Genomic DNA, 18,661 nt, shown 5'->3' on the forward strand with positions numbered 1-18,661 from the left:
CAAAGAGATACACATACAATCTCTTCTATTATTAGCATAGAATATTAAACACTACATTTTTTTCGTCTTTTTCTTTCAGCTTGGTTGAATGACATAAAATCTTTTCTCACGTGTTTTTGTGTTGTGGAGAACGGGAAGAAGATATTTAACATGAATTCTAGCAAAGAACAGTTTGACTGCATACATGGAATACGATTCTTTAGTTGCATCTGGATCATCTTAGCTCACACTGGCTTATTTTATCCTCTTACTATAAGTAAGTTAGTCTCATTTCATTCTGTCTGTATTCTGTGCAGAATTTTGCCACTGCATTTTTTTTTTTATCTGAATATGGCTTTAGAAAATTTTCACAGCAAATAGCTTGTTAACTATCAAAGAAATTTAGCCCTGCAGTTACTCAAATTTCAGAAATCAATAATCCTAACAATCACTAGTTATTAATAAATTGGATAATTGATTGAATTATTAAAAATTTTATATATTTGATGCATGAGAACAAATATTTTTTATAAATGGTTGTTAATACCAATGTATGGATGGCGAAGTTTGGATTAGAATAAGATTGGATATTAAATATAATTAAGATGAAAACAAAGGTTTCTCAAATATTTCAGGTTGTTATTTTTGAAATTGCATAATCAGTAAAAAAGTAATCAGCAATCAGTTTTTCGTCAAGTTGAAGAAGTTCTTGCTACAGACATATACCGATATAATCCGCTTCATATTATGAATTATTCTTGCTAATGCCGGATGTTCCAAAAATGATTGAGGGATTTTGAATTAAAAAAAGACGAAACGCGAGAAAAATGTACCGTTTGCTACCTTATGCTTGAGAAATCAGGGAATTTTCCCCCATCAAATTGCAAATTTATTGAATATTGTCACAGACAAGGAGCACTGCGTTGAATGTGAAACAATTCCCACGGACATGTTCCCACGGACGACTGGAAATTTTGCCTTAAACTGCACCACATTGTTACTGCAAAGGGGGTTAACATTGTGGTCTGCTAAAGGGCATGTGGAGATTCATTGAATGTGGGACAATTCCTACGGACATGCTCCCACGGATGTCTGGAAATTTGCAAATGCGGGTAACATCAAAAACATTATTGGTCAATTTTTTTACCACGACCCTTGTAACATTTTCACATCAGTTTTTACTTTTCCTATTTTGCAGTACCACCTATCGGTAGCAATGTTAATTAAATTTACTATTTGGTAGGATAATATTCCCCGATTTCTCAAGCGTAAAGCCACACACGATACATTTCTATCTCATTTCGTCTTTTTTTAAAATTAATTTTCAAAATCAATCAGGATTGGGACATCTGGTATGATTACGCTTTCAAAATGGAATCACACATGGATTTCTCAATAATCAAACTAGAAGTAATATAAGAGGATACTAACATTAGCAATAACATATTTAAAGTAAGGACAAATAGATACATAGTCAGCCATCTGACTCTCCGACCCGCCACGAAGGCACACGGATTTAAACCATAAAACTGAATGACCGGACCGCCGCAACAGCGACACTGGCGGGAACTGTGGTTGAGTCCTAAGGGCCATCACCGGCCAAGGTACAACCCTCCCCGAAAGAAGGGGTTCCATCATCGATGGGAGGAGTCAGATTCCCCACCTATTTGTGTACCCTCCAGGGTGGCGAAATCCAACCACCATGTCGGAAGCATCTCATCCTTATTTCGAGGTGCCCCCCGGGGGGTTCAAATAGTTGTATATAAGAATGTGATGAAAGAAAAATCCTGATCGTATCAGTGAACTGATTTTATTATGAATTTCTTCATGCGAAATTAAATGTATGAGTAATTGCAGATGTTTCGACTGAGCTAAACATATAGGTATATCAAGAATATAGCTTACATGGACTTTTATCTCACAAACTTTACTTTTTCTAGAAAAGGTGGAAACTGTGAAACCTTGGACCTCTCTGTGGATCACACAGCTTTTTCTCAATTCTATTTTTCTTGTGGATGGATTTTTTGTAATTAGGTAAAGTTTACCCTTTCTCATTTGTTTGAAAATTGTTAAACAGAGTGTAAGTGCAATGCAATTAAAATATCTTCATCATCAAGCTGAGAGTAGAAAATCCAGCAATTTAATTATTGTAAATAAAGCTACACTTGACGATAATTTGAATCTCCGAGAATACTGACGATATTCTACTTCAATTTATCGCTTACATATTTATTACATTTTCATCTGATACATATAAATCTACTATCGTTATTTTGATAAACAGAGAGCAAATTATGAACAGAATCTTTCTTTCTAAATTTGCTACGATGGAAGGAAATCAAGGCATGAAGTCTCTATTAGTAAAATATATTTTACATATCTCCACGATGTTAATTGGTATTCTGAATGTCGTACAATATTGTGAAGATATCTTAGCAATATTATTGAGCATTTTGTGCAAATAAAGGTATTTGATGAGAAGATTTGAATTTGGTTAGAGTAATGAAAATTATAGAAAAATTATTTTTAAAAATTGCCGAAACTTATAAAAAATTTTATACTTATACTATTTTATGATAAATACGAAACTTATAATAAATTTTTATCGTTAAAAATCATCTTTTAAAGTTTAAAAGGTAGTAAAACTAATTTCATGCTATTACATTTCGATAAGCGAATTCGAGCTTCTCAAATAAACGAGGAACGACAAGCGAGCAAGGTAGCCGATCGTTTATGAATTGCAAATTCCTGTTCTTCAGAATCTCAAAATCAACATGCGGTCAGAATCAAAAGACAATGTTCATGCGCTAACCGATCACGCGCGTCAGAATCAGAACACCAACATGCGGCAAGAATTGAGGCAACTATGCTTCACGGAAAGTCGAATGGAGAAGATGTACTCATTCCACGCATTCCCATTATTCCCACCAACCTGCCCTTTGATTTCAAACGACTGTAGCTCCCCATTCGACATAAATTCTTGATGATCATTAACAAGGTGTAAGGTCAATCGCTTCATATGCGGATCGAACTTTAGAAAATCCATGTTTTTCACATGCGCAGTTGTATGTTGGATACTCACGAGCCAGGCAGCCAAGAAATTTATTGTTTTTGCCAAAGACGGGAAATCAAAAAATATTATCGACTCGAAAGCACTTGAATAATAAAGTAAGAAAAGAATAAATGTTATTTATATTTCTCCTTTATATATCATTCAATTTTAATGAACGTATTCATTGTCGGGAAAAAAATAAATGTCATACTTTCCATCATTCCTGATTAAACAAGATAGCTATTTCAAACGTTATTTTCAAAGTTTTTTTTTTCTGTGGCAGCAACATGCCGGGTACAAGCTAGTTATAAATTGAATTCCAAAAATATTTGAGTCATTCTAGTTTCATAAACTTTCTTCTTCTTCTTTTTTTTTTTTTGGCTATTCATCCAAGGTTTGAAAAAAAAATTATTGGTTATGGGGCGTTTTAACTTGCATATGAATAAGTGAAATTAATATATTTGTTAAATAAGCCAAAAAAACAAAAACATTTACATGAGTATGTTTAATGCACTATAATATTAATAAAATAAATTTAATGTTTTACACTAGCATATCATTGGGCTGCTCCTTCGAATAAATTTTCATATGATAATTACATATTTCTTACATTTTTGCAAGTTAACATTGATTGCATTTTATGATACGTGAACTCTGTAATTTTCTTTGCTAACTTTGTTATTTTTATTTATTTCCTAGTGGTTTTCTGAATGGATATTCGTTTTCTAAAGATTATACTAAAAACAATGGCAAAATTTCTATTTCATATTTCTACATTAAAAGATACATAAGGTATGCACTGCTTCTTCATATATTTAATACTATACTTTTTTACTAATAGCTAAAAATGGGCTCGGATATAATTAGTTAATACATTTTCTTAAAGAAACGGCTTTTTTTTAGAGAAATAGCTATTAGGTTAAGCTAATTCTTTTTAAAGAAAATTGCTTTATCAATGTATTCATATTTTATTTTTACTAAATAGAATATTTTCTTAAAATAGTAGAAATTATAAAAAATAAATAAATTTCTTTAAAAAACAAATTAATAATTTTTTTAACTGTATAGGAAATTGTACTTATGGTAACTTATAGAAATTGTTGTTCTTTTATTGGTAATTCTTTTACTTCTGCAAGTAAAAACAGAAAAAATGATTTCGAGACTAAGTACCAATAACACAGGCGCATGAAACAACTCAGTGTCTGATCTCCGAAGTACAGAGAGATACTTGTGATAGATAAACCGCATGTTTATGTTACAGATAGTATTTTTTAATGGACTAGGTTGTATTTTTAAAAGACAATGTAATTGTTGTGTCTAATTAGTATTTATTCATTTGGAAATCTACGGAAAGAAAGCAACATAGTGCATAAAATAATTTCATCATCAAAGTTTAGTCTATCATTGTAGCAGATTTTTTGGCTTATCCAAATTATTATCAAAACGAAAAGGGATAACTTACAGGGCTTTCTTGAGAGAACTGTTTTCATTGTAACATCTTTCGTAATAACTGCCAATAGAGATAGATGAGCAAATCTGTAGGATCTGTTTGGAAGAATTGTTTTCAGAGTTATATTTCTGGAGGTATCCATAATAATTACCAACAAGGATAGATAAGAGAAATGAATTTTGTTGTGCATTGTGCATACTTGTGATAGATAAACCGCATGTTTATGTTACAGATAGTATTTTTTAATGGACTAGGTTGCATTTTTAAAAGACAATGTAATTGTTGTGTCTAATTAGTATTTATTCATTTGGAAATCTACGGAAAGAAAGCAACATAGTGCATAAAATAATTTCATCATGAAAGTTTAGTCTATCATTGTAGCAGATTTTTTGGCTTATCCAAATTATTATCAAAACGAAAAGGGATAACTTACAGGGCTTTCTTGAGAGAACTGTTTTCATTGTCACATCTTTCGTAATAACTGCCAATAGAGATAGATGAGCAAATCTGTAGGATCTGTTTGGAAGAATTGTTTTCAGAGTTATATTTCTGGAGGTATCCATAATAATTACCAACAAGGATAGATAAGAGAAATGAATTTTGTTGTGCATTGTGCATACTTGTGATAGATAAACCGCATGTTTATGTTACAGATAGTATTTTTTAATGGACTAGGTTGCATTTTTAAAAGACAATGTAATTGTTGTGTCTAATTAGTATTTATTCATTTGGAAATCTACGGAAAGAAAGCAACATAGTGCATAAAATAATTTCATCATTAAAGTTTAGTCTATCATTGTAGCAGATTTTTTGGCTTATCCAAATTATTATCAAAACGAAAAGGGATAACTTACAGGGCTTTCTTGAGAGAACTCTTTTCATTGTAACATCTTTCGTAATAACTGCCAATAGAGATAGATGAGCAAATCTGTAGGATCTGTTTGGAAGAATTGTTTTCAGAGTTATATTTCTGGAGGTATCCATAATAATTACCAACAAGGATAGATAAGAGAAATGAATTTTGTTGTGCATTGTGCATACTTGTGATAGATAAACCGCATGTTTATGTTACAGATAGTATTTTTTAATGGACTAGGTTGCATTTTTAAAAGACAATGTAATTGTTGTGTCTAATTAGTATTTATTCATTTGGAAATCTACGGAAAGAAAGCAACATAGTGCATAAAATAATTTCATCATGAAAGTTTAGTCTATCATTGTAGCAGATTTTTTGGCTTATCCAAATTATTATCAAAACGAAAAGGGATAACTTACAGGGCTTTCTTGAGAGAACTGTTTTCATTGTCACATCTTTCGTAATAACTGCCAATAGAGATAGATGAGCAAATCTGTAGGATCTGTTTGGAAGAATTGTTTTCAGAGTTATATTTCTGGAGGTATCCATAATAATTACCAACAAGGAGAGATGAGAGAAAGGAATTAATATTCTTTAAATAGTTGTCTTCAGAGATGCATTCATGGAAATAATCCCAATACTTTAAACATAGATAGATGCGATAAAATGCAATATTTTCTTGATAGTGTTGTTTTTAGAATCACATTCTCAGATCCTTGTTCTTACCAATTTGTAGTGACCCTCGGTTTCCGACCACTTGAAAATATTTTTGGCAACTAACGTACTTACAAATCATTGAGCAATTGTTTTGTACTCCCGTTTGGGTGCAAAGAATTTTACAGGAATATTCCGATTCAATGCAATTATGTTATCTAGAACATTCTAAAAATCTTAAGAAACACAAAATTAAATCGACAAGAAAGAAGGAATAAAAATAAATAAAATTATAGAAGACAGCGTATTAAAATTTTTCAACATGCTATTAATTCTAGAAAAAGAATACACCGTTCAATTCAATAATTTGAAACATTTTCATATCAAATAACTAAACAACAGTAAAAATAGATTATTTTAATTGTATCTCCTTTTCCAAAAATTCCAAAACAAAACAAATTTCGCATTATCATAATTTCTCTTAAGCAACAGATTACAAGATTCGAGACATTTAGAGTTTAATACACAAAGCAATTTTTAGTGAATTAGAATTGTTACGTAAGCATGTTGCCCCGCCTCTCACTTGTAACGCCCTCTAGCGGTATATGTAAAAAACCGTCAGTCTTTGTAACATCATCGACGCAGCAGCACGCCGAAAGGCAAAGCTCAAACCAACTCCCGAAAGCGGAGAAACAATAAATTCTTTAAAATACAAAAAAGGTCCGTCATCATTATCGAACCTCTCCAAGAATCACTTCATTTCTTTAAACATGACCCATTGTTAGGCAAAGCAATTGAAATAAAACTATATTATTCGAATATTAGCTATCAATCTTTTTAAATATGGCAAAATGTTTGTCATATGAGAAGTTTATTCATAACATTATTAATTATTTTATTTTCATTTACAGACTAACACCTGTATATATGATAGTGTCAGGAATTTTCACACTTTTTCTATCCTCTTCATGTGGAGGTGCTTATAATTCCTGCTCTCAATTACATTCAGCGTGCAAAGAATACTGGTGGTGGCACTTGCTTTATATAAATAATTTTCAATCATATGCGAAACAGGTGAGAAATATAAAAGTTAAACAGCAAAATATTGTTCCTTTTCTTAGATGCCACTTTGACTTTATATTACTTGTTATACCATGCTATGTTTTACGTCACGTTTGTTATGACATTTTATATTTTTAATCAGAATGTTGCATAAAGGATTTTATATATAATTTTGTGGTTTGGTATTTTGTAGTGACTTGCATTACAGAAAGCAGGAATATGTATTGCAAGATAAAGTTATTATATATAGAGTAGCAAAAAGTGGTCCATGCATTTTAAGAGTGAGAGCTGTCTCCTCGAAACTTTCTCGTATAACGCGTCATTTTTTCTGAATTTAGCATGAAGAATTTATTATTATTTTTGGTTTATTATGAAAACCGAAGTTTCTTGACCTGTCATTATTCCGATTTCACCAATTCTTCCGTCACTCTACTGTTTTTGACAGAAATCTCAAAAACACTATTTCACTCTAAATTTCCTGAGGGAAGGAAACCACGACAGTCCCCCCCCCCCTATCCCAATCTTCAAAACCGATTTCGTCAATTTTCATGATGCCTGGATATTTTATCAATAGTATTCATCCCCTATCACCTTTTATTTTGTAGAGAAATCTCAGATATAGTATGTCACTACACGTTGGCTGTGATAAAATCGTAACTGAATTCACCACTTGCAACTATTCTTCTGATTTCCCCAATTGTTATTTTATATCAGTGCGAATGGCTTCTAAATATGCCATCAAGGGTTATTTCTCTTATGTCCCTCTCATTTTCGAGAGATATTTGAAAATAAAATTTTGTCAGAATCCCCAGAGTTCAACTGATATCCCCAATTTTATTCACCGATTAATTTCGCCATTTTGCAAGCACCTAAGCAGTTTAAATAATCTTTTTTTTGTGTAATTATAGTTTGAATTAATTCCTATTTTTGTGGTTACAATACGATTTTCATCAAAATTAGTTAGCATGATAAAATTAATATAATTAATAGTAATTAATATAATATTATTTATAAAGGACGGGAACCGTTTATTGCCATGGGTTGCTAGTATATATTGTTACGGAACTTCCTCCACTAAGTCCGCAAAGTCTACGGGTTCGCTTGTTGTGGTGTATGTTGTAATACTATCAGCAAGTCTCAATAGCAAATGTCGACGTCTATTAACATATAGACACGAATACACAGAGGGCAAAATACAGACGAGACGTACACAAGCAATATACACAGCAGCACTCACAACAAGCAGCAGCCCGCAAGTAGTAGTAATCGGTAGTAAAGAACAACTACAGCATACAAAGTGACTAGACAGAACTCAGCAGGAGGAGGGAACCTAGGTAGCTGTTCACTACGGTCTCTCCAAACGTCCTCTACTTTCCAATATCTCATTACTTTAGCTGTAAGTTTAGTAAGTTGCATAACGAAATGTCAGTGCCGTAGGCAATCGCTGGAAACTGAAAAATTGTAATTCTATTTTATTTTTTTATGTCATATTGTTGCCAAAAGTTTTTTGTCTGAGTGGATTTTTTTTACTGGAATACTGCAACAATTTCTTCCTAAATACGCTTTTTTTTTCTTTCTTTAAATCCCGACTTTTCTTTTTTTTATTGCATGGTACGGAGCTGCTGTCTGGAAGACTGCAATAATTTCTTCCTAAATATTCTTTTTTTCATATGATTTCATGATTTATCTATTTTCAGTGTATCATATGGGGTTGGAGTCTTGCTCTTGAAATACAGTTTTACATTGTTAGTCCTATATTTCTGATTTTATTACTCAGGTAAGTTAATTATTTCATTCTATTCTAAATTCTTAAAATTAATAGTAGTCTTTGACAAGTAGGTTTTTAATACAAATTTTTAAAATGCCGCTTGTCACAAATGCATAATAATGCTAAGTTTTAGTTGATCTTAATATTACTCTAGAATGATGATGACGTCATGTCCACGTTACCACCGAAAGGGGGTGTAGTAGCTTCTGAGGGTAAAGACCCCTGAGCACCCGATGGCAGAAGTCTGACTTCTAGCTCATATGAAGATGAAACTCACACACATTCGCTTTCACAACCCCTTTTTACAGGAGGTGGGGGACATTCACACACCTCACATATAGAACACAGTTACGAACAACCATGCCCGAACCGGGATTCGAACCCAGGACGCCCAGGTCACGGGGAAGACGCGCAACCCCTATGCCAGGACGCCAGCATTATTTTAGAATATTAAACACATATAAATATTAAGAACTACTATAAAGAATTTCCATAAATTATTTTTAAAAATAATTAATTTTTAATATAAATAGAAATATTAGATTACAAAAATAAATCCCAAATGCAAATGAAAGCCTGTAGATGAGGGTGCCATACTCGCCATCTAACCTCAGCTCAAAATTACGACGTCCGTACCAAAATAGTACCTAGTGTTGCTTTAAACAGGGGCATTAATATAACTAAACGTGACTTCCTTTGAATGTATTCGGTAGGCGCTATCAAATGTGGTGTAAAGTCTAAAAACCTAGCTCAAAACTTTTTTTAATTATGGTTTTCAAAAAGAAACGCTGTTTGGACTCAAAGGGACATGAAGCTTCGAAATTTTGTGCTTGATGTTTCCTTTATGTTTATTTTTTTTTTCAGACGACCAAATTTAGGGTACAGTTTCACCAGCTTATGTATCGTTTTGTCATGCTTTGCAAGAATTGCCATAACGAAGCACTGCAATTTAGTGGATGGTATTACAAGAATGAGTTCTCATATTGAAGAATTGGGACATTTCTTTTACAGGTAAAGTATAAGCAGAATCTTTTATCTTAGCTAATGTGTTTAATTCAATATCATTACAGAGATAAATGATTTTATTCAAATGTTGAAATAATTTTAAAGGAACCAAATTTTTAAAATGCATTTTTATTGCTATGTTAAAATGTAGAGATTTTTTTATTATTAATTTGAATATTTCCTGTATTTTAGACCTTGATAATTATAATTCACTAGCTATCTTTGGTGAGAAACTGATTCGCTGAGAATAATGATTGCATTGAATTTCAAATATTTTTTTTATACAAAACTGAAACCTCAGAATTTCATTAACAGATCATTTCAGGATAAAACTGTTTATAAACTTCGTCGCCGACTTTATTTGACAGTTTTCCATTCGTACATATATTCCTAATGTACATGAAAACACTAAATCATGCTCCATGGCATTACGGTACTATTAAAAAGTGCAACTGCCCTGTTTATTTATCTTCATTCTCTTTTATTTTTTTTATAATCCCACTTTCTTATTTCTTGCATAAACTTTGAAGGTATTAAATAGTGTCTTTCTTCGTTTGATAAAATAATTATAGTGATTCACGAGATGAAATATTTGATGAAACAATTAAAACCTTTTAAATTTCTTTTTAATAAGAAAAGGTATTGCTAAAAATCACACAAATTTTTAAAGAAAATTACCACAATTCAGAAAGACATTACATGTATACCGAATTCAAATAAAAAAAAGGACATTTTTTTTAAATGCAAAAATGATAAATCATTTTTGTAATAATCTTTTTTAGAAGTCATTGTGGAGAAACACCGAAGTTTCCATAAATTTTTAATTAAAAAAATAATAAAAAAACTAATTTTTATTTAAATTTTTAATAAAAAATATTTTTAATTAAAAATTTAAATAAAAATTAATAAATTTTTAATTAAAAATTTTAAAGCAAAATTTCCTTAATGCGCATCTTTCTACCCTTCAAGACGTGTTAGTATTGAATATGGCAATTCTAAATCAAATAGAAACAGAACCTTAACACAAACACACACATGCACATTCGTTTTTCTAATTATTAGGGATTAATTAAAATATTTTAGGATATGGAATTAAATTTTTTCAAATAAATTCAAAGTCTCTACTAAAAAATACTACTTGTATGTGTTAATAAAAATTCGTCCAGTGAGTGGTCTGTGGAATGTCCAACAAGTTCGATTAAAAATAATGTTGCTTTATACTACAAGTAAGCAAGAAAACACAATTAGCAAAATATAGGCATAGCGAAAGAAAGATCTTGTAAAATTCAACAGCACAAATGAACACTGCAAGTTGTTTCTAAACCATCACAACAGCACATTCTAAACAATCACGACAGCACAAAACACTTAAAGAGAACTCTTCGGAGATTTGTTCTGAAAAGAGAAAATCAAATTATATTTTCAGTTCTCCATGACAAGGTAATGAAACTTCTAGAAGGATATTTGATTCCTAATCGAGATATAGTCAAAATTCTTGAATTTTTTGGAATTACTCTTTTATTCTAAAATCGCCAAATTCTTTATCGGTATTCCAACATGAAAAAGAATATTCTCAACTAATGTTTGTCTTGAAAAAGAATATTCTCAACTAATGTTTGTCTTGAAAAAGAATATTCTCAACTAATGTTTGTCTTGAAAAAGAATATTCTCAACTAATGTTTGTCTTGGAAAAAGAATATTCTCAACTAATGTTTGTCTTGAAAAAGAATATTCTCAACTAATGTTTGTCTTGGAAAAGAATATTCTCAACTAATGTTTGTCTTGAAAAAGAATATTCTCAACTAATGTTTGTCTTGGAAAAAGAATATTCTCAACTAATGTTTGTCTCGAAAAAGAATATTCTCAACTAATGTTTGTCTTTCTGCTTTATGGTAAACTTATAGGCATATAAATAAGTTTAAATGGGAAAAAAAAGAAGTATGACTTATGGAAATTATTCATCTCTTTTATCTGTTTCTCCCAATTTGAATTTTAATTCTGAAATCTTGTTTTCAATGCCAACAGCTAAGTCTGTCATATTTCAATCACAAACATGTATTTAATATTATTTGCATCAATTAAAATTAAGCCAGTACAACATTGTGCATCATTTCACATAAAAAAACCTAATAATATTTTAGCGATATGTGATGCGCGTGAGGATAGTACCTGGGACCTTGTGGTTTGCAGTCTAGTAACATAACCATTATGCAAAAGCAATTGCTCATGCAGTGTAGTTGTTTACTGACTTATATGCTATTCACCACAGACTCTCCCTCCAGTGAGTCGAATGATATGACGTTGAGTGGGTGACGTATTTGGCTGTTGTCTAATGGGCCTGTACCCAGTTGAGTAGCGCCAGCCTTATGGCGAGCGTATGTGGGTGAGTGGTTGCTGATGCTGCGTCACGTGAGTGTGACGACTTTGGGTTGCTGCGTCAAGTGAATCTGACGACTTTGGTTTGTGGGTATATGGAGCCACAATTGCTGTACGAAGGTTGAAGGTTCATCGTCCGAGGTCACCAATTTGGCGATATGTGATGCGCGTCAGGATAGAACCTGGTACTTTGTGGTTTGCAGTCCAATAACATAACCATTATGCAAAAGCAATTGCTCGTGCAGTGTAGTTGTTAACTGGCTTATATGCTATTCACCATAATATCAATTAAATAATGAATTTTATTTCTTAATATCTATTGATTATGATGAATAAAATATTATTTTTCTTTCCAGAGCTTCTATATATTTTGATAAGTTTTATCAACTACCTCACACAAGAATAAATTCTTATTTAGTTGGAATATTGTTAGGATATTATACATATAAAAGAAGAATGAATGGAAAGGACATGAACATTAGTAAAGTAAGTCATTTCTTTTTTAGGGAAGAATTCCTTTTATTCCTTCCTATTGTTTCTAAAATCGAAAGTAATTTAATTTTGTTCAGTCAAAAGTTATTAGGACAATTTTAGTAAGAATATGTTGAGCCACATGCGGTTCTGAAATTTAGGATAAACATAAATTATTTGCCTAGACTTTCGAACTTTATAACTTTTGAATTAACGCAGTCGAGAAAAATCTAAAATTCAACATTGAGATCTAGCTATGGTGTATTTTCTTGACGAGAATTTACCAACAGTTTGAAGATTCTTTGAGTTTTTGTTGGTCGTTATCCTCTTATGTGAAAGCTGGACAGTTGATGAGCATAACAGCCAGTCACAATAATCCCTGATTATAGGGCTGTGGTTATGGGGTGACTGGCTGTATTAAAAAAATAGGCACCGACGAAGTAACCCATGTCATCCGAAATCATCCATTAGTTATGTACATTTTTTACATGTGCATCTACAAAATTATACTCAAGATTTATACACCTGCAATTAATAAACGAATAGCCTCAAGGAAAATTCAAGTCGAAAAAATTTAATTTATTCTGAAAGGCATTTACTTCAAAACTATTTGACTTTATTTAAATAATTATTAAAACATTTAAAGAGCATTTTCTGAATAAGAAATAGATCTTTCTACTTTCCGTTTTATGAGAAATTTAGAAAACATAGAAATCGATCCATTGTTTTATATTTACTTTCTAACAACTACAAATTTTAAAAGAATAGTTGGATTCTATAAAAGCTACAATAAAAGTTACTCGGAGAAAAATTTTTGTTAAACATTTTTTAACATCTTAAGATAAATTTTGAAACAACATATTCCAATTGCATATTATTTGTATAAAATAAAAGTTGATAAATGCGAACTAATTCTGGATTAATCATGAAAAATTTTCAGAATAAAAATTTTCATACGAAATTAAAACAGCATACCAGGCAATATTTATACTATGATAACATTTCAAATATTTCAATTCTACTTTTTATGACTTCATAAAAAATATATGACAATCACATGATTTTTTTAAAGATATTCAAAACGCTGAAGATTTTTGACTCTTTGTGTAAGAATTTATAAAAGAAAGCATTGGGAACATTTTAATTAGGATTCATTGAAATAATTTTTTTTGTATTAATAAGCTAGGATAAAGTATATGTTTTATGGTTGCTTCATGTAAAAAAAAAAAAAAAAAAAATAGGATAAAATTTAAAGACTTGCAAAATTGGAAGTTACTATTCAGAAAGAAGACAAATTCCTGAAGGCGATTACATTTAATTTTTCTTATGAACCCAATTCTATTATTATTATTATTATTTTAAATACTAATATAATAGGTGTTGCCGAATTCGACCGACAAATTCAGAGGGGTGATAGTAGGCATCAAGAGGATAAAGAATTGCCATACAACGTGAGATCCCAAACGACGTTTAATGGTGAAAATCGCAAAAATTTAGAGAGTCGAACTGTTGGTAATTGTAAAGAATTAATAAAAAAAATAACAAATGGTGTTTCAACTGCGAATTTTTTTAAAGTGAAAGCACATTCTAAAAAGTTTTTTGTCATGCTGGTAACATGCGGATTTGATGATCTGAGGGATCGTAAATTACTGAAAACGAAAAAGTAGTTTAGAACCTATTTTTCCAAAAATATTAAAATTTGAGGAAAAATGAAAGCTTGAAAATATAAGGAATTTTATACTCTTTAATTTGATATAAGTGTGTACTGTGAGAACTGGGGAGTTTTAAAGATATTCAAGAAAAACTAAAATGGGAACAAGAACCGATGCTCGCAGGGAGCGTTGTCAAATTCGAAAGATAAATTCAAAACAAGGATAATAGGCATTAAATATATGAAAAATTACCAGAAAACATAGGATCGCAGGTAACGTTTTTCAATGAAAATTGCAAATCAGGTGGAGTTCGCACGCTAGATGCTTGATGCCACACAGAAAGATGCACACTTTTCTGCTAGAGTTTTATTCTCAGATGAAGCCTGCTTTACGAGAGAAGGTGTCTCGTAAAGCAGGGAATGACCAACACGAACAATGCGAATATTCGGTCATTCGAAAATCCCCACATCACTATCTCGTCGAACGTACAAGACATGTTTGATATTAACATCTGGGCAGAATCATTTATTTGGACCGTATATTCTGCCCGAACGTCTCAGCGGCAAAAAGTACCTTGTTTTCTGCAAGCACGTTCCTCCAGATTTATTGCAGGGAACACCAACAACTTGTTAATGCACCAGCACATTTTAGTTACATTCGTGAAATCTGACGTTGTTTGCGAATGAAGTATAACGACCATCAATTCTACAATGCTCAATTAATGAATACTTGCTCGCTGCTTTTATTTTTCTCAAACGCATGAAAAATTTACATATGAGAAGGCTTCTTCTCCATTACCTAGTTCCTAATCTTCGCATACATGGGGCCATTCTCTCCGTCTAACTCATTGTCTTTTCGACGTCTGTTTTTGCGATTTTCACTGAATAAACGTTGCCTGCGACCCTATGTTTTCTGGTAATTTTTCAGCTACTTAATACTTATTATCCTTGCTCTGAATTTGTCTTTCGAATTTGACAACGCTCTCTGCGAACATCGGTACTGATGTTGCAGATGTTTTTTGGTTTCCATTTTAGTTTTTCTTGAATGTCGTTAAAACTCTCCAGTTCTCACATTTCACGCTTATATCAAATTATAGACTATAAAATTCCTTACAGTTTCAAGCTTTCATTTTTCTTCAAGTTTTAATATTATGGGTTCTAAACTACTTTTTTGTTTTCAGTAATTTATGACCCCCTCCCCCCCCAGATCTCATCAAGTCCGCATGTTACTAGCATGAATTAAAACTTTTAAAAATGTTCTTTCACTTTAAAAAAATTGCAGTTGAAACACTATTTGTTATTTTTTTAATTAATTTTTTACAGTTTCCAACAGTTCTCCGACTATATATATTTTTGCGATTTTCACCTACCAAACGTCATTTTTGTAAATCAAATTTAAATTGCAGTCATAAAATATTTTAATTTTTAATGGAATTTTAGGCATTTTCTCTGTCTAAATATATTTATTTTAGTTTAATTGTTATATTATTGTTCCCATTGTATTTTTTTAATTGTATCAAAATGCTAAGCTGACTGTTATAACAATTTCAAACTCAATAAAAGTATTTTAATTAAATTTAAACTACTTTAAATTAGTTAATTAGTTCTTATTAAACAATTTCAGTGCAGTGTTTTTTAAATATTTCATTTACATTGTCAAATTAAAGTAAAAATATTCCCTAAAAATAAATAAATTAATTAATAATAAAGTTTTTTTTAAATAATTATTTATTAAACTTCATAATTTTAATTAAAAATGCAGATACTTATTAATAAACAATGAGATTTTTTTTGAAATATGGTTTTTAAATTCCAAATGTGAATTATACAATTATATATGACAATATCAGATTAGAAAAATCGTTAAAAATGACAAAAAAATTATTTTATATTCGAAATGCTCATTTCTGAATTATAATAAATGCTAATGTTTTTTTTAGGTGGCATTGTATTCAGGATGGATTGGTAGCATTGTCTTGATAATGGTTTCTTTTTTTGTCATGTACAACAGAAAAGAAGATGTAATTGAAATCGCTATTTATAATGGAGTGAATAGCTTACTTTATGCTGCTGGATTCGCTTGGATACTTTATGTTTGTGTGAACGGCCAAGGAGGTTTGTGATTTTCCTTCTACTATGAATTTTTCATTAAAAAGTTAAATTTTTGCATCATTTCCCCTTTAAATTCAGATAGAAAAAGAAAAGGAACGATGAAAGCCTTATTGGATAAAATATTGTCAACATTTCCGTGGATTTATATGCCTTAAAGAGTTTTTAGAGACGCCACTGAATTCATGTCTGGTAAATTGAAATGATGTCTCCGTTTAATGGTAAATTTATCATTCTCTTTTATTTTCGTGGATTTATATGCCTTAAATAGTTTATAGAGACGCCACCGAATTCATGTCTGGTAAATTGAAATGATGGCTCCGTTTAACGGTAAATTTATCATTCTCTTTTATTTTCGTGGATTTATATGCCTTAAATAGTTTATAGAGACGCCACCGAATTCATGTCTGGTAAATTGAAATGATGGCTCCGTTTAACGGTAAATTTATCATTCTCTTTTATTTTCGTGGATTTATATGCCTTAAAGAGTTTATAGAGACGCCACCGAATTCATGTCTGGTAAATTGAAATGATGGCTCCGTTTAACGGTAAATTTATCATTCTCTTTTATTTTCGTGGATTTATATGCCTTAAAGAGTTTATAGAGACGCCACCGAATTCATGTCTGGTAAATTGAAATGATGGCTCCGTTTAACGGTAAATTTATCATTCTCTTTTATTTTCGTGGATTTATATGCCTTAAAGAGTTTATAGAGACGCCACCGAATTCATGTCTGGTAAATTGAAATGATGGCTCCGTTTAATGGTAAATTTATCATTTTCTTTTATTTTCGTGGATTTATATGCCTTAAATAGTTTATAGAGACGCCACCGAATTCATGTCTGGTAAATTGAAATGATGGCTCCGTTTAACGGTAAATTTATCATTCTCTTTTATTTTCGTGGATTTATATGCCTTAAAGAGTTTATAGAGACGCCACCGAATTCATGTCTGGTAAATTGAAATGATGGCTCCGTTTAACGGTAAATTTATCATTCTCTTTTATTTTCGTGGATTTATATGCCTTAAAGAGTTTATAGAGACGCCACCGAATTCATGTCTGGTAAATTGAAATGATGGCTCCGTTTAACGGTAAATTTATCATTCTCTTTTATTTTCGTGGATTTATATGCCTTAAAGAGTTTATAGAGACGCCACCGAATTCATGTCTGGTAAATTGAAATGATGGCTCCGTTTAATGGTAAATTTATCATTCTCTTTTATTTTCGTGGATTTATATGCCTTAAAGAGTTTATAGAGACGCCACCGAATTCATGTCTGGTAAATTGAAATGATGACTCCGTTTAATGGTAAATTTATCATTCTCTTTTATTTTCGTGGATTTATATGCCTTAAAGAGTTTATAGAGACGCCACCGAATTCATGTCTGGTAAATTGAAATGATGGCTCCGTTTAATGGTAAATTTATCATTCTGTTTCATTTTCGTGGATTTATATGCCTTAAAGAGTTTATAGAGACGCCACCGAATTCATGTCTGGTAAATTGAAATGATGGCTCCGTTTAATGGTAAATTTATCATTCTGTTTCATTTTCTCGTTTATGAACTATGCAAAGCGATAGCATTGTAATCTTCATAGAAATTCGAACTTGATATTTTAACGAATATCCGGTTTTTAGTTTAGATGCATGAATTTTAATATATGATCATTGTTGATACAATCAAAGTTGCAGATTTCTGTCAAATTTTGATCGAAATCTATTCTTGGGAAGTTCGTGTGTCCACCTATCCGATTGTACAATAAAAACTACAAATGTAGAACTTCAGGAGCTGGACATAGTTTTAGACTTTAAAGTATAGATCTGTATATTATTTTTAGGCAAATCCGTTTTGAGCCATATGCTCGAATTTTGCTGCATGGTCTGTACTCCAAATTTGTAAATTTCTATCTGAATTTGTATGAAATCCATTCAGAGAAAGTTTGGTTGTCAGATTCTTTATTTTCTCGACTTTGCTGAAAATTCATATTGTTACAAAATTTTTTCTACAAATACCACAAATCAATTGTAATAACGCAGCGCATTTAATCGCTTGTTCAGCAGTTTGCTTGCTGTCTAATCCTCTAATTCTTTTACTTGTCGGCGACTCCGACTACTCTCACACACGACTTCCCCGCAGCTTCAGCGTGCCTGGCTTTTATACTTCCGGGGGCGGGTCTAGAATCTTCTAGACCAATCAAGACGTCTCTGGGTGTATCTCGGTTCCTA

At 31.3% G+C, this 18,661-nt stretch overlaps 1 protein-coding gene across 3 annotated transcripts in view; it reads left to right on the plus strand.

Annotated features, from left to right (window-relative positions):
• LOC129981546 (nose resistant to fluoxetine protein 6-like) overlaps positions 1-18,661 on the plus strand; it is a 41,189-nt gene that overhangs the window by 20,040 nt on the left and 2,488 nt on the right. For all 3 annotated transcript variants that reach the window (XM_056092419.1, XM_056092420.1, XM_056092421.1), the window contains 8 exons: positions 80-256; positions 1,920-2,013; positions 3,731-3,823; positions 6,903-7,065; positions 8,751-8,830; positions 9,686-9,832; positions 12,559-12,688; positions 16,265-16,439. In XM_056092419.1, coding sequence (XP_055948394.1) covers positions 80-256; positions 1,920-2,013; positions 3,731-3,823; positions 6,903-7,065; positions 8,751-8,830; positions 9,686-9,832; positions 12,559-12,688; positions 16,265-16,439 — 1,059 coding nt within the window. The remainder of the gene's footprint in view (positions 1-79; positions 257-1,919; positions 2,014-3,730; positions 3,824-6,902; positions 7,066-8,750; positions 8,831-9,685; positions 9,833-12,558; positions 12,689-16,264; positions 16,440-18,661) is intronic.

The sequence above is a fragment of the Argiope bruennichi genome, chromosome 8 (assembly GCF_947563725.1).
Source record: "Argiope bruennichi chromosome 8, qqArgBrue1.1, whole genome shotgun sequence".
Lineage (NCBI taxonomy): Eukaryota > Metazoa > Arthropoda > Arachnida > Araneae > Araneidae > Argiope > Argiope bruennichi.